The sequence below is a fragment of the Semicossyphus pulcher genome, unplaced genomic scaffold (genome assembly GCF_022749685.1).
Source record: "Semicossyphus pulcher isolate SPU_LCO1_2020_fin unplaced genomic scaffold, fSemPul1.0.p SCAF_24, whole genome shotgun sequence".
NCBI classification, from domain to species: domain Eukaryota; kingdom Metazoa; phylum Chordata; class Actinopteri; order Labriformes; family Labridae; genus Semicossyphus; species Semicossyphus pulcher.
Window position 1 is genome coordinate 4095997 of NW_027211698.1, and position 17121 is coordinate 4113117.

At 43.3% G+C, this 17121-nt stretch overlaps 1 protein-coding gene across 1 annotated transcript in view; it reads left to right on the forward strand.

Annotated features, from left to right (window-relative positions):
- pard3ba (par-3 family cell polarity regulator beta a) overlaps positions 1 to 17121 on the forward strand; it is a 229683-nt gene that overhangs the window by 101577 nt on the left and 110985 nt on the right. The window contains exons 13-16 of the mRNA XM_069675514.1: positions 1229 to 1315; positions 9950 to 10082; positions 12750 to 12897; positions 14687 to 14784. Of these exons, the coding sequence (XP_069531615.1) occupies positions 1229 to 1315; positions 9950 to 10082; positions 12750 to 12897; positions 14687 to 14784 (466 nt within the window). The remainder of the gene's footprint in view (positions 1 to 1228; positions 1316 to 9949; positions 10083 to 12749; positions 12898 to 14686; positions 14785 to 17121) is intronic.

Sequence of the window (17121 nt, forward strand, 5' to 3'; positions counted from 1 at the left end):
AAGTGGTGATCTCGAAGATCTCAGTTTGGTTCTCTTTGGCGGCACCTATGGCAATTAACGGTAATACAGGAGCACACTTCCCAGATATCCAGACAGTGCTGCATGTGTGACGTCCACGGTTGGCTCCGGTTGTAACTCTTGATTTTCCTGGCTGACGGTCGCTTTCTTTTTTAGACTGTTTGCCTTCATCTGAGCGTCGAGTTTGTTTCTTCTTCTTTGGATTTTCACTTCTTGTTGAAGTTGTATCTGTAGTCATCCATCTTTTCTTTGTTTGTTCAGCCATAGTAGATTATTGTTTAGTCGCAACACTTGCAGAGACCGGAAAAGCAGCCGCTTAGCTCCGCCTACCCTCTCTGGCAGACCAACCACTGCTGGCTGATGGAAAACGCGTCACTGACTGGGCGCCACAGACACCCAGTCTGTAATACTGCAAATGCAAAGGACAGATAGTGACTTAACAGACATTTATGTAAAAGAAAATCTTCAAGATTATTACTTGAAAATGATGAAAACAGTTGAGCCACTCTGAGAACAAACAAAAAGTCAGAGTCAAGCCTTTTTTTTTGTATATTTTGAAATACTAATAGGTACAAAAGTTTTGGAATTGCTGTTATAGCTGCAACATAATCTTCTGCGGAAAGTAGTAACTTCAAATCAAAATGAAAGTAAATTAAAGTTTGTATTTTTTATCCACTAACAGGGTCAGATTGTTGTACTCGTCCTTGGTTACCTTTATTTAAGTTGTAAAATGCTCTTTTTACTACCAGAAAGAGACGTTCCATCACTTTCTTTAAAGCCACCAGACTCCATTAACAAAAACATAATTTTTACCAACACAACACTGCCTTGATCAGTTGATTGTTTTGGTGTTATTGAGTGTCACAAGCTTATTGTCTTGGAGCCAAACCAACAATTAAGGACACTTAAACACACAATAAACACAAAGAAACTGACCCATAAAGGCAGCGGTCGACTAGCAACTCCCGTGTTCTGCATGGTAAAATTATCGATTTTGTTAATGGAGTCTGGTGGCTTTGAAGAGAGCGCTTTAATGGCTGTAAAAAAGCATCTCACTTATTGACAAAGTCTCTCTCTCTGTAGTAATCACTACTGTAAATTTGGTCTATATTTGGAAGCAATGAAAATCTTTTTGTTTTGGTAATTTAGATGCAAAGACATGTAAAAAATATGACCCAGGTTTAATAGATCATATATCTTCTTTTTACAGTATGGAAGTGCCAGCCCTGCACCAGGCCCAGCTACAAATGGAACCGCCACTTCTCAACCGTACACCCAAACGGCCTCCAACAATCAGGTACGGGATGGTGACGCCTCCTATCAGCAGCAGCCGTCTCCCCCTCGCCGCTCCTCCTCCCTCCTCCCCACACTGAGGAGGCGAGCGTCCGAGCCGCTGCCCCAAAGCCACAGGCAGCGGTACACACAGAGGCCGGGGGAGACACACACCAGATACACGTATGGGTTGAACCAAAGGGAGAGGCAAAGCAGGTACAGGTTTGGCTTCGTGCAACGGGATAGTGATGATCATGATGATGGGGGGTATGTGGAAACAGAGAGACCTGTTTCAAGGTACGAGTTTGTCCCTCACAGCCACACACTGAGCAGCTTCAACAGACCCACGGAGGGAAACTTAAACAGGGAAAGCTACGATTACGCATACACACACGCACACGCGCGCAGCCAAACATTTGTAGACATGCAGGGCCACACGAGGCTCGATAACATGTACACTGACGCTCACAGCCGCAAGTCCAGGCACGCACGCAGCCGCACACTCGACACCATCCACAGACGAGACGGTAGCGCTTACACCGAGAACATCCGAGCCATGGCAGGGCAGATGTACGGAGACCCTCCCTCACACAGTGGCAGGATGCACTCGCCCAGTCCTAACAGAAACACACACAGATACTTTGACACACACTCGCACAACTACGCACACAACCGGGCGCTCAACAGACAGCACCGCCTCCAGCTCTCAGGTGGACTCTGACAAAGTGTGAGTTTATACACGGCAAACGGGTTGCTGCAAATTAGAGCATTTGTAGCTCGTGCAGATGCATCAAAGAGCAAATTTAATCATGCAATATAAAAGAATTGGGGTCAAACTAAATATTTAAGTAAGAAATGTATTAAAAAAAATATCTTGAGTTTTATTGTGAAGGAGATCATAACGATGTCACTATTTCCTCTTTTGCACCAAATCCTTAATGTGTTCGTGAAGCATATTAATCTGGCTGAAAGCTTTTACCTTCTGCCAACAGCACTAACTCACACAGAATTAACTTTATAAAATATTACCCACAAACTCAGCGCGATACTAAATTCCTCACTGCCTCCTTTCTGTCACATTTATTTCAACTCTCTAATTAGCTGCAACTCTGATTAATTTTCTCCACCGAGCTCTGATTTGTCTTCACTCTGTAAGGACTTTTTTTACTCTTTCCTTGTATAAAGTTTTGTATCAACTTTCCCTTTTTTATTTCACTTTTTTTTAAGATGTATTCTTGCTTTTCTGTCTCACCTGTTTCTCCTCTGTATAATAAAGCTAATCTGAAGCCTCTTGCATGCCTGCCTTTGTTCCTCTGTTGGGTTTTCAGCTGCTGCCTTCTCCTGTGCTCCTCTCCCTGTTTATTAAAGTATATTTTGGTGCTTTTCCCCGCTGTCTCTTCTTTTTTTCCAGCCTTTTCTTTATGCTTTGTCACTCACTCCAAGCAGAATCCATGACATATTTAGTTAAAGTAAAACGGCTAAAAATTCAGCAGCCAAGACACAACTGCAATGGCGGCTGCAACATAAGCTTAAGGGGAAATAAGCAGGCAAGAACAGTGTGTCCACTTAAAGTGCTTGTTACTTCCATTGAAAGCCCAGATTGTTGCTTTAAGTGTCTAAAATAATACAGTAAGGGTTCATACAGAGAAAATAGTAAGCATTATATATAACTCTTTACAAAGCCACAAGTCTCCATTGTCAAAAACTGTAATTTTCCCATGCAGAGCATGGGCGTTAACGCTGCCTCAGTGAGTCAGGTTTTATGTGTTATTGTGTGTTCCACATACATTTAGTTGGATCCAAACTAACCGTTTAAAACCCCAAAGTTAGACGATAACACAAACAAACACACAGATCGAGGCAGAAGTAGAAAAGCAACTCTTGTGTTCTGCAAGGTAAAATTGCTGTTTTTGTGGATGGAGTTTGGTGGCTTTGAAAAGAGCGAGACAACGACGGATCTTACCTTAAAGAGCAGCTCCAGTCATGTTTTAAGACATATAAAATACGTTTAATTACCTTACCTCCTTCTCCTTCCTTAAACATTCATGAACCTGCATAGGCCCCGCCCACTATGCACATTTCCAAACGCCCCCTCCATCGGCAAAACAAAACACGTCTCTGCCATCGTTTAGCGGCAACTTGTTGACACTTAGCTAGCTTGAAATGTAGTAATTAGTAGTAACGTTAATGTTAGTAGTCAGTAGTGACAGTTACAGCTGGTTCACGCATCACTGAAGTGGTTGCCATAGGTTACACATAATGATATGCGTAGCGTCGCCCCGTCCATTAACGGGATTGGCTCCTTAGGTTTGTGACATCTCAAACCTGCCAATCTGAAAACGTGTTGTTCAGCCTGTCCTTGGTACACTGCACTTTAAAAGCAGACAGGCCCAGCCATGGAGATGACTGCTGATGTCCCTGATATGTCTTGTGTATGTAAGGATCCTTTCTGTAATGTTGTCAGACTCAGAGGCTGTCTGTGCAAAAACAAACACCTTTAAAGGACGTAACTTGATCAGGTGCATTTGGACCCAAGGAGTTATTATGCAGTTATTTCAGCCAGACTCATAGACGGGCACGTCAGTGCAGTGGTTAGCGCTATCACCTCACAGCTAGAAGGCGCCTATAGTTTGAATCGTAGCTGGCCTTTCTGTGTGCATGTTCTCCCCGTGCATGCGTGGGTTCCCTCCGGGTACTCCAACTTCCTCCCACAGTCCAAAGACATGCTAGTTAGGTTCATTGGTGACTCTAAAATTGTGAGAAAGTGTTAGCGTGAAAGGTTGTCTGTCTCGATGTGTCAGCCCTGTGATTGACAGGCGATCAGTCCAGGTGTAACCCCGCCTCTCGCCCAATGACTGAAATTTGGAAATCCCTTTTAAAAAGAGTTAAACTACAGAAAATTCCCCCGAGGAAAACATTAAGATACATCACAATTTGAACTTTAACATATCAGAATTGTAAATTAATAGTCACACAAAAGACTCCAATATTTTTAGACATATCCCAGGAACACCTAATCTACACTGACAGAGAAGAGTCAGTATTCATGAGTGCTGAACGTAGCTGTGAACGCACTCCCTTTCAAATGTGATAAATATGTTAAAAACCGTGCTGCATGGAATGTGTTAACCTTTGCTTATTTTTACCTCTGTCTCTTCCGTGTGTTGCCGCGCTATTGTTAACAAAAAAACAGCTTGTATTAACATCCCTCCTCGCTCTCTGCGGTGGCAGCTTCTTTTAATCCCAGGTGGTAAACGAGTGAGCAAAATTAGAATCAATCACAAAGTCGCACAAGGACTCGTGTTGAACAAATGCAGCGCAAATTTCTGGATGGACGAGCTGATGAAGATATCAAGGCTGACAGATGGTAAAAAATAGTGTGTTTGTTAGTTAAGTCTGTCCATTCAGCTTCCTGATGAAGCATGACTGACACTAAGCAGATGCTAAGTCATAATGTGTGGCTGCCATTGACCTTCCCATTCAGGCATTTACATCTCATCTACGCTGTGTTCCCTGCGTGTGTTTTAAAGATCCATGCCTGCTATCAAACTGAGTTCAAAGTTCAGATTTCTATCTCCTCCTGTCATCAGCAAACAGCCAGTCTGGTGACGCCGTGGGGCAGCGTGATACAGCTCCCTGAGCCCCCCCAGAGTCCTCCCACTATAGCAGGCTTTATTTAGCATCAGCATTTAAATCATGTTTATTGCTGATATAGCTTTACACATTCACAGTTATGGAAACTTCGACGACTGTAGTGTTCCCCCTCTACTCTGCTACTCGGGAACAGAACGCTGCAGGAGCCCCATTTGTCAATAGAGCTGTCAATCATGAGGCCACACCCTCTTTTTATAGCATCAAATAACTAATTAAAAGTAAACGTCTCACTTGAAAAATTTATTTGGCGTGTATTTTGATTTTATAGTTTGACTCATGTTCCATCTGTTAACATGGAGGAGGCGGGCTTTATGAGCTATACTGCAGCCAGTCAGCAGGGGGCGATAGAGAGGGTTTGACTTCACTTTCAGGGAGCTGTCATGTCGTCCATCTTTTTATACAGTCTATTGTCAAGACACATAAATAAACCATGAAATATTGTGTATAATATGTACAATATATCTATTTTTAAGGTGTAACAAAAGAGCTCGGGATGTGTGAGACATCACCCAGGGAGCAAACATTTACAGTATTAACACATAAGAGTTTGTTTTAAGGCTGGGAAATATGACATAACTTAAGTTCTGAAAACAATGTAATAACCGAACTTATCTTGATAAATGTGATGAATATAAACGCTTTAAACACATAACAGTTTATTAATTTCAAACTACTGAGCTTTTTTTACTGGCAATTTAAAGATTGTGGACCTGACTTTTGGCTAGATTTTTGGTTAAACTTCTGATCAGATGTCATTGTTTGTTGCGGCTTTTCTCAGTGTAATTATATGACACTGTAACAGATCGTGGATATTAGTGGTGTGAGTATTTAAAGTCTTGAAACATTTCTTGCTCCCCTTAGGATGAGAAGCAATCAAACTTTCTCCTCAATGCAATCATCAGGTAAACTGTTAGCTGACCAAAGACCTGCAACACTGACACGCAACATTAGCTGCAGCTGTAGTTATTGTTCGGCTATATTTTGCACATATTAGCATGCTAACAGATTTTGGCATGTTAGCATGCTGATGTTAATGACTACAACTGTGCAGCTAGCATGGCTGTAGACTTTTATTCCTATATTTTGTAGACAAATGTAGATAGGCAGTTAAGCGACTTTTAGGCAGTAGCGGCACAGACGAAACATAGCAATATTGAGACAAAACAACCATATAACAAAGGCACAGGAATAGTAGAAGAATATTTGTATATAACATTAAAGTAATAATAAGGTTGTGTCTTTAGGGTGCCAAGAAGCTGCTTCTTAGTCGGTCAGTGTTTTAATTGTCCGGTATCAATAAAAGGAGGAAAGGGGGGAGAACAGACAGTGTCCAGGGTGGTTGGGGCCTTTTATAATACAGCTGGCTTTCCTACGTTTATATGTTAGCTCAGAAACCTTCTCCACCTGCTGTAGGTCCTTCTTGTCCTCTGCTGTGCAGCTGCTAAATCATGCAGCAGGAGGCCAGGAGGCTTTCAATGAGTTGAGTCTCTGCTGAGCCTTTCAAACCTGATGGGAGATGTTTGTGGACCAGGTGAGGTCAGCTGAGCAGTGAACTCTACCCCCCCCTCCTGTATCCAGAGGGCAAAGTAGTACAGCTTTGCAAATATTAACAGTAATAAACAGCAAAACTTTGGGACACACATGCACACCAACACTGTGAATATTACACATAAAATAGTCCCTTTCTGCTCCTCTCTCCGCCCTGAGCCGTGTGATATGTGGGTGTGTTTGGGTGACACAGTAGGGTGAGGCAATACTAAGCCTCTCAGAAGCCTATTGTATGCAGCTGTAGGTTGGGGGCTGGCTGGATAGATGGATCCCCCCCCCCCCCGTCCTGTTTACTTATTGTTGTGGGATTAAGATATCTGACTGCCTGTCTGCCAGGCTGCTCCAAAAGCCCGAGGCGAGTCGTCGCCGGTTTGTGGAGGCAGAGGGATGGATGGATGAAGGATGGATGGAGGGGTGAATGCGGGGATATGATGTGATTTATACGTCTCGCACATAAATCAGAAGAGCTGTCAGAAGTTTGTGTGCGCATGCATACACCGAACATATATGAGCTCAAAGTGATTGACAGCTACGGTGTGGAGACGTATTAACATGTATGGTAGGTACTAATGATACCCCAGGGGCTCCATGACATTGTGAATTCACCCCACCCGAAGCTTTGATATGACGGAGATATTAAAACACCTTTCATTATTGTATGAGGATTATTTTTTGTCACGCTTAAATACGTGCGTATGTGTGTTTGTGTGTGACAGCTGTAGCTCCCATCTCTTTGACCATGCAGAAACGGCTCCTTTCATCCTCCACCAGCACTTCCAGTCCCTATCTCCATCTGCGGGCTGGGGGTCCTTTGTAGTGCAGGATGGCTGTTCGATAACATGCCTGTCAGTGCTTTCAGGATTATCTTAATTACGGTGTTTTTCGATTGTGCACATGAAGAGAATCACTAGTTTTTTTGAAGTTACACAGTGAAGAGAGGATTTTTAAAGGACTATACAGGGTGTAGAAAAAACTGTATAAATATAGGTGATGTTTTTCACTTGTAAACTTCCTCATTGTCAAATATATAAGGTAAAACTCGGCTGCCAAATTTTAGTGGCTGGAATTTCCATCCAACCATCCATCATCTATACAGCTTATCCTGTTAAGGATCCCAGCTGTCACTGGGCGAGAGACGGGGCTACACCTGACAGGTCGCCACTCAATCACAGGGCTGACACCTTATACCCTTTTCCCACTGAAATTAGCGCGTTGACGCAGGTTTTTCAGACCCGGGAAGACCCGCTAACAGATGCCAATTGTCTCTTTTCCCATAGCCAGTGAAGTATACTCCTGTCGGTCTCTTTTCTGCTGCGTCACAATGCATAGGAGACAGGGTTAGTAAACAGTGCACACCACCGAGCCTTCCTCATTTGTTGTCATGTCTGAAAAGAGCCATAAAGAACACTTAAAGCCGACTACTTCACTGTAATTATATTACTCAGCAGCTTCTTATAGAAATGCGTCCATAGAAGCATTAACTCTGTGTCTCTTGCTGACCTCTGACCTTTTTCCTATACACGTTTTCCCCTCCTAAACCTCTAGCTGCCACGAAGCAAACAGAACTGTTTTCGTCTGCTTGCCTGACAAATTTCTTCCCCGATTATGATCAACTTCGCCTACTTTGTGATATTGTGTTCATCGCCCTCGCTGTCTGCGTGTCTGCTGAGAGTCCTCAGAGGATTGTTCTAAATCTGCTCGCTCTGTTCCTTTGTCAGCATCTGAGGTGAATCTTAATTGACTGGTTGCAAATGTGACAATGCTACTACAAAATGAGTGTCAAACCATGCTTGTTTTGTCGAGTGGATGTATGTAGGACTAAACTGCGATCGAGAAAAGTCTAGACAGGCTTCCTGTTTTGCTTGTGACGTAAGAAAATCTACCTGTAACATTAATGTGGAATAAAACCAGTATAAATAAGGAAAATCTTTGACCCTGGCAAGAACTGTAGTTTGGGAAACTAACTTACTGACATGCTGTAACACTGATTATAAAATCATACTGATTATTATCTCGCGCCTGACTTCATGAAAGTAAATAAATATTGCTCTACTAACTCCTCCCTTTTCAGACAGTTTATCCAGGACTTGTTTGCTCTTTGCAGATTGAAAAACTTTGGGATCAAAGTGGTAAATTTGCCTGAAAAAAATGTGCAAATGTGTGAGAAAATTTTGCAGACTTATTTGCTAGAAAAAAGCTCAGAAATTGTCTGACATTAACGTCACAAATTTTTGAGAAAAAACCCAAAGGTTTTAGCTAGCTTAGGACCCGCAAGCTGGCCATTTTGACACGCTAATCAATAAGTTAATCATAGCCTAAATACTTGATTAATTTCACTATAGGTAAACTTACCTGATGAAGCCATGTTCAATACTGTTGCACCTCCCCACTCACATGTGCTTGAGGCGTTCCCTGTTAACTGGCAGCGTCTGTGGCGTAACCGGGTTGATCCAAAGTGAAGCAACGTGGTTGCTTCGTCCCCTTTTTTTCCTGGCAAATTAACGAGTCTAATCTGAGGGTTTTTTCCTGGGCAAATTTACAATTTAATCTCTGAATTTTCTAGTTTTTTTTACTCTTCTTCTTTCCTCTCTGGCTCCGTTCTATTTTTTTTTTGGCCCCTCATATACCGTCATTCCTTTTTTATTTTTTTTATTTTTATAATTTTTATTTTGAAACTATTAGCAGTCCCTAGCAGGCTTTTTCTGAGGCCAAACGTTTCTGATTTTGCTGCAGCTTTTTTTAGATGGATACGTAGATAGATAAATACTTTATTGTCAGACCAAGTCTGAAGTTTCTTTTGTATCACAGCAGCTCCATTTGCTACATAAAAGTAAAGGACAGCATACAAAAAACATACATTTGACATAACATGTCATAACACAGAAGACAATGTTCAGGGCCCTTTAACATACTTTTAAGGATTTAGCTATGTTTAATTTTAGGATAGACTGATGAACAAAAGAGTGCTTCAATCTAACCATAACTTTATTATTAAAAGTTTAATGTTTTTGTTTTGCCCACTTTGAGCGACTGGGACAAAAGCTTTAATATGAGTCACCCGTTTAGCTCAGCGGTTAAACCGTGCGTCCCATATACAGAGGCTACAGTCCTCGATGTGGCAGCCCTGAGTTTGACTCCCACCCTCGGCCCTTTTCCGGGTGTCATCCCCACTCTCTCTTACCTTCTCCATCTCTAATAAAGGCATAAAAGGCCAGAAAAAAGTAAGCTAAAACAAAAGCCATATATTTGTTGATTAAGTCTGCATAAAGACAGTTCAAGGCCTGATTCGGAAGCTCATGAAAGAGATGATCACACGAGCCTCGCTAGAACAGCACAGCTGACAGAAACATTGCAGACCAGAGGGGATCAGTAGTTTAGAAACCAAAGACGTGAGATTGGTGACGTGTGTGTATGAGCCCTTGATAACCATTTCCATCATCTCTTCCTTTGTTGACAGGAGCCGTGGAGCCACAATGCCTACCAGGGACCCTCAGGACCATCCAAACCCCCCATCGCAGAGCCCACCACGAACGCTCCGAGCCCCACTCCAACGCCGACCAACAACTACGCATACAGAGACGCAGGAAGTGGTGAGCACACACTCGACGAATCGCTCTCCTGCACAATGTTTGTCCATTTGAACTGTCAGATTGTCAACATTAGGCTTGGAGTGTTTGTGTACTCGCGTTATCTGCGGCGGAGTGTGTACACACAGTTTGTTTGTCAGCCCGTATGTGTGTGTGTGTGCTTCTCTACACGTGTGCACAGCATGACACCCAGCCAATGCTCCTGACATTGCCGTGTTGTTTCAGGGACACTATAGCAGCCACTTTAAGCATCTTTATAGCGCTGCGTTACAGAGCGATCCGAGCTCTGCCTTTATATCTGCTTTTACTCTCACCCTGCATATTTATAGCTGTTAGAAAGGGAAGTCATTAGCTCTGTTTTTCCGAACGCGGCGCCTGCTTTTCATGTGCTAAAGATCTGACCTTGGAATCATTACGCTGATGAAACGGCTTCTAAGTGGGCCAGATTTGCATACAGGGTATTGTGCAGCACGCCGCGTTAAGGGGAAAAAAAAGACTAACAAACTGTTTTAAATTCATTCTTTATCTCTCTCCCTCGTCTCCCCCCTCCCTCACCCACTGGGACGCAGGGAGATGGGGATGCTTTTCTTCCTGAGACTCTGTCAGCTCTCCGTCAGACTGGAGCGGCAGTACAGTTACTGAGTCGGGGCGGGAGGAGGGGGGGGGGTTGAACACAAAGGCTTTACAGTGGGGAGATGATGCGCTCCCGGGGTTTACAGTTTATGGAAATGTTGCAGGAAGTTCCAAGGAAGTTAAAATGAGGCTTTTGTGTGGAAATGATTATTTTGTGTGTGTGTGTGTGTGTTGTGTATTGGGGCTTTATTTGTGTGTGTGTGTGTGTGTGTGTCTGCTGTTTTTATGTGCAGCTTACTTTCTAAATGTTTGACCTTGCTAAGCTCTCTATTGGCAGTATTGATCCTCAGATGTCTGTGTTTAAATACCCCTCTCTGTGCTGCGTCTTTAACAGCTGAGTTATATAGATAATGAACAGTACTCGCATTTAGTGTATTTAATTTTGTCCTCAGAGCATAGACTGTATATAAGAGGAGGATGTAGTCATTGCTTTATGACCACTGTTTCACCATCGCCATGTTGCTTTTTTTGGAGCCAGAAGTCACCAGATTTCAGTCCCTCCAGGATGACGCAGCTCTTTCTGTGACTGTTGCACCAAAAATGCCTCATTTTGCAGCAACTTTTTACAACTTTGACAAACGCTCCAATAAGCCATCTATTGGCTGAGCGAGCTGTCTGTCTTCTGACGTCACTTCCGGTTTATTTCTGTGAAGAAGACGGCGACTAAAATGTGTAAAAACTGAATGACACTAAAGTCAGCAGCCATTAAATGCTCATTTCTCACTGCACATGCACAATCAATGCTTTCCGTAAGTGCAAAGGAGAATTGACACATTAATTTATTTACGCTGCTCTACTCTTTTTTTTTCGGCTGTTTCAGCATAAAACAGTTGATAAGAGACAGGGGGATTACTATCTCACTGGACAATAACTATTTAAAATCAAAAAGTAAAACGTTGCCGGTATTGGGGTAGACGGTACATCAGTCCGTTGGGACTTTGCTTCGGAATCGGAAGGTGGCCGGTTCAAGTCCCGTTACGGGCAAAGCATGGACAAAATTGGGACTGGTAGCTGGAGAGTGCCCACTGTCCAGATGCAAGGCACCGAACTCCCTACTGCTCAGGGTGGCTGTCCATGTGAGCTGCAGCTCTCCATTAATGCATGTCCATAGAGTCTTGTTTGTGCATGTGTGTATTTCAGACCTATGTGTGTGCATTTGGTAAAATTTGCGGAAAAGTTGCATCAAATGGGTCGAGAAAAAGTTGCGGCAGGAGGGACTGATATTTGAATGAGAAGGTGAAGCTGTAGAGGAGCAACGGTTTACCTCATTAGCTAATGGTAGAGCTAGCTTCATTAGCAAGTTGCAACCCAAATTCATGGTAGCTGCAATATCGGTTGAGATGCTAATTTTGGTTTCTGAGTCCTCCATCATGCAAGTGAACATGGACAGAATGAAAGCAGCGATATAACATGTATAATTACTGACTGAAAAACAATCATACCTTTTTTTTCTGTCTGCAAGATGGCGCCACGGACGACAACCTCGGTACTGCGCTCTCTCGTACTTTTCCCATCATTGCACTATTGTCTCTCGTAGCATGTACAGTTTAATGTTTAATATTTATTCTGATGCTAATTTTGGTTTAAAAAACAGTCTGAAATATTGCTTTACTGAGGGGAGATAGTGGATAGAGTCAGAAACAAAGGAAGAGGGAGTGAGGAAGGCACGCAGCAAAGGGCCGAGTATGAGAGTCGAACCCGAGGCCGTCGCTTTGAGACCTCTTTTTCAGGTTGCTGTGGTAGCAACTTCTCTATTACAGGAAGCCACGTGGTAAAGCACACCCTGCTTTATCATCTGTTGTACTGTAAATGGGACCATAATTGACTCAATGAACATCATGCTGTGTTGAAGAAGACTTGGAACTAGAGATTTGGGGCCATGAACTTGTTAGGAAAATGTTCACTGAGGTCATAAATCAAGTGAGAAGTAGGCTCATTTTCTTCTGCACAAACTGACTGACATCCCGCTCCTTTCGTTCAGTCTTACTATGAGAGTGTTTCCTTTGTTCCACAGTATCTGTTCTTTGTCCTCCTCAGCTCTGTACCCCGCTGCGACCACAAACGGCAGCTACGGCCACTACAGCAACGACGACGAGGAGCTGGAGCAGAGCTTCCCGCCGCCCCCCTCCCCCGACACCGTGGAGGAAATGAAAAGAGAAATGCCACGAACTCCCCCACAGCACAGGTAACCCCTCCTCATAACACACACATAATACACAATACACAGCAGCAGCACTCTATTCAGCTACACACAGGCCAGAGTTATTATACTCTAATGACACTCACTGTGTTATGAGATAAAGAAGAGCCATTACAGTAAATATTACAATGCATTATTTAGACTATACGCTCTAATTGCTGCAGCCTATTTGCATTATGCATAAGTAATTATGCTGATAGCATTATGGAGTAAATTGTGGAGGAGTTGGAGGGCTTATAAAGAGCTATGATGCTCGCAGCCTGCACTTCAGCCGGCTGCCACACTGCAACAGTAGCACTCTTTACTCAGCACACAGACAGACAGAGCGCAGTGCACGGAGACACTCATTCTGTCTGAAGAAAATAAGGACTGTTTTTTGGTTTTTAAGCTTTTCTAAATGTAATGGATTAACTTTTGTAACAAAGCGTGCACTTTAAAGAGAAGGCCTCGGCTCTCTGTTAAGTTGAAACACACGGCCTAAAGGATACGGAAAGCCTGTGAGGGGGATGTGTGCTCTTCATTACAGCATTTAGTTTTTAAAATGAAGACATTTTAAAATACATTACAGCCCAAAGTCAAAATATTTGTCTTTGAATTAGACTAAAATAAGCACTCAGCAAAGCATGTGATGATTATTGATCTTATATATTAGACTAAACGAAGGCTAAAGGCAGGGCTATAGCACATTATTATTATTATTATTACTGCATACAGTATGAGCAGTATTTCACAGAGTTTTTTTAGTTCATAATCAAGAAATCGGTGCTGCGACACCCTGCACTTTCAAGGAAACATAATTTCATCCCCCTCACTTTTTATTGAGGAAGTCATTGATAAAAATCGGTCAAGTCAGATTGATTGAAAGGCGATCCAGCCAATCACAGCAATTTGACCATCCCGCTGGCAGGGTTCCCACGCGTCCTGGAAAACCTGGACATTTAGAGACTCGTTTTTTTCCAGTCCTGGAAACACCTGGAAATTGATGAATATCCTGGAAGTCATTTGTTACTTTAGCCCCTCACTCAGATTGCATACATAAACCGAGATGTGTATTTTTGTTTGAAACTTGACTGTTGGTAGGATCAGCTGTGCGCTAGGACAGGTTTGCCCTCACCTGGCGCGCAGTGTCTCCTCCGAGTGATGGCTGTATTTTTAACTTCCTAATTGCATTTCTGAGTTTTGACCCTTTGAGGTTGCTGTACCTGGTTAGTGTGCCGTCCTGAAGCCGCAGATTGTTAGCAGTGTAAAGTGAGCAGCTAATAGTTATATTCAGTATGAGCACACATGTCATTTTATGTTCAGCATGTGAAGCAAAAGGGATTGTTTGTAAAGTTAATTTATGCTGATGCTAATTTCCGTTAGCGAATTTCCGTTATTTGTTTCTAAAAGAAGCGGTTGTCCGATCATCTGCTTCAATAAGTCCTACAAGGTTCCCCCAGAAGAGTCCGTCCCTACAATAATCCCTATAATTTAGAGTCTAATGAAAACAATAGTGAATGTAACACAAGTAAGGCAGTCCTCTGAATGAAAGTGTTTAAATATGTGCAGCATGTGTGTGCGTACAGTTTCAGGCATCAATACACTTCTTGTTAAGCTTGATGGAGACGGTACGAGCTGCATTATGTTGCTGCAGGCGGAAATTAAATGATCTGTTGTCTGCGTGTGAATTTTAAGTTGAATGTTCTTGTTTGTGTCACTGAAACACTCCTTGCTGCACTGATTAAGAGGAAATTTTGATGATTGATTGATTGCGACTGTTCCTTTTTGTTTGCAGCAAGTTTCAGAAGCCGCAGCCGGACCACCAGACGGCTGCCTTCTACCCAGAGAGGGACAACGTTCCTCGCAACAGAGCGTCCAAGAGCATGGACTTGGGTGAGCTCACACAAACACACACACATGCGCTTTACACACTCACACAAAACCCCCTTCCTTGAGTGAAAGAAGCTGTTGTCAAAAACCATAAAAACCATATTGTTGTCTCAGCCATGGCAAACATACGACTCTAATCATCGGCCCAGACTACACACACACGCGCGCGCACACACGCAGCGATCACATGCCTCTTATCAGGACATTTCTTTGTTGTGATATGTAGCCCTCTCCTATTATCCGCCGCCCTGAGGGGATTTGACCTGCTGAACTCATAAACCCAGGGGCTTTCCAAGGAACTGGATGAACACGCCGTCTTCTGTGTGTGTGTGTGTGTGTGTGCGAATGTAAGGCGTGAGGTTTCCAATCTCACGGCTTGCTGTGTGCGTGTGCGAAAGGAAAGAAAGAAAGAGCTTATTTCCTCGTGTTAACCCGAGCTGACCTTTCCTGTCTGTCTCTCCGATCTTTCTTTATCTCTTCTTGATACTTTTCTTCATTTTTGTTGCTGTTTTTCCTCCGTTTTTATTTCTTCCTCCATCTCTATTTTCCTCCCTGTCTCTCTTCTGTCCGCCTCTCTTTCTCTGCCTCTCCGTGATTTCCAATCGCGGTTCATTAGGTTCAGAGGATTGGCTTTCTTCCTGCAGCACACGCCGCTGCCGCCCAAGCTGATTGGCTTCCATTATGGACAAGGGTGGTCCGCACACGTCTCCCTGCTGTATCCCACAGAGGAGCCACTCCAATCCCCGGCGTTATCTGTCCTCCCCTCTCTGGCTTCCGCCTCCATCTCTGGCCAGTCTGTTTTTGTGTTATCTCTCTGCTTCCATTCATCCCGTCCCTCTGTGAAGCAAAAAGGGCTGAAAAAAGGTCGTTAGCAGCGCTGTGTAAACACACGACCCCGTCTGCACGTTTTGTATTTAAAGAGCTTCTTCTCCGGTCTCTGTGGTCACACGTTCCTGAGCTCGAGCCGCATCACACGAGGCAGGTTAGCTTTTATTAAACGCCACTTGACAGGAAGAGGTGAGCTTCTTTTATTGACCCCGAGCGCCTCGGCAAATAGTCTGTTGACTCAGAGATCCCACTCATGCTCAGAAATCCTCGCACACGCACCGTCTGAGATGAATAGTCGAGTCAGTGACACCACAGCTGAGCTTAACTCAAAGTGATGTGGGTTTGATCCGAGAATTCCCACGCGTACCTGAAAGCACCAGACAGAAAAGTTTATGCACCAACTTTACGAAGGCAAACAAACAATAAAACCCTCTAATATAGAAATATATGTACCATATTCAACCACGTCTGACTGTAAGTCCCTGCATGTTGATTTTTTTCACTGGAAAAAGCTATAATGGAAACTAATGCATTTAGTCTAAGAAGGTCTGCTTTGGAAAATGCTCTGTATGGATCTGCTTTAAGATCATCAGAGTGCACTAAAGCAGCAGACCTTTTAGGAGACAACAAGGCGGTGGAGTACACTTTACAATCAAAGGTATGTGATCGACAATGACTCAGGTTCAGTACGAACAAAGCCACCAGCAAAGCTGGAAGCAAGGGAGCGCGTCTGTGCCATATTTAGGTCTTAATGTTGTCCAACACCAGGCATGTCATTAGGTTCGGTTTAGGAAGAATGAGTCAACGTAAACATTTGGTTTCACACAGGACATGAGCAGCCATGTTTTTCTCTGGTTCTACTATTTAAAGGTTTGTGTTTTCTTTTACTGCAAACATTTACGCTACTTCCAAATCAAATATTCTCAGTGAGGTCTTTTATTTGCAGAAAATAAAGCAAAGAAAACAAGTTCATGTTGAAACAACAGAATGTTTTAACTCAGGACGAGTTCACAGATCAGTATCTGGTGGAAGAACCTGGTTTATAATCACAGCGTTCATGCATCTCTGCATGCTCTCCACCAGTCTGTCACAGCGCTGCTGGCTGACGTTAGGCCGTTCTTTGTTGTTCGATGGCTTGTGACCATCCATCTTCCTCTTGACCACATTTAAGAGGTTTTAACGGGTTCGCATCTGGCTTGTGCTGGCTGTGTAGAGAGAGATGCTGATGTAAGGAACATTTGGAATGCTCTCTTAATTTTTTCCAGAGCGGTGTGTTTTTTATGTCTATGTTTGAGGACAGGACACGGTTATGTGGACGCCACCGGCGGCTCATCACTTTGGTTTTTAGGGGATTAGAGACAGGCGTGACGGTGCGGACACGCTGCACGCGACCAATTTGCCAACACTCGCGTGAGGAGTCTTTTCAATGAAACCAACACACGGTTTATTTACTAAATAGTGCATCACCGTTTTCTTCTTCTAAATGTGTGATTATGACATAATGAGGGAGAA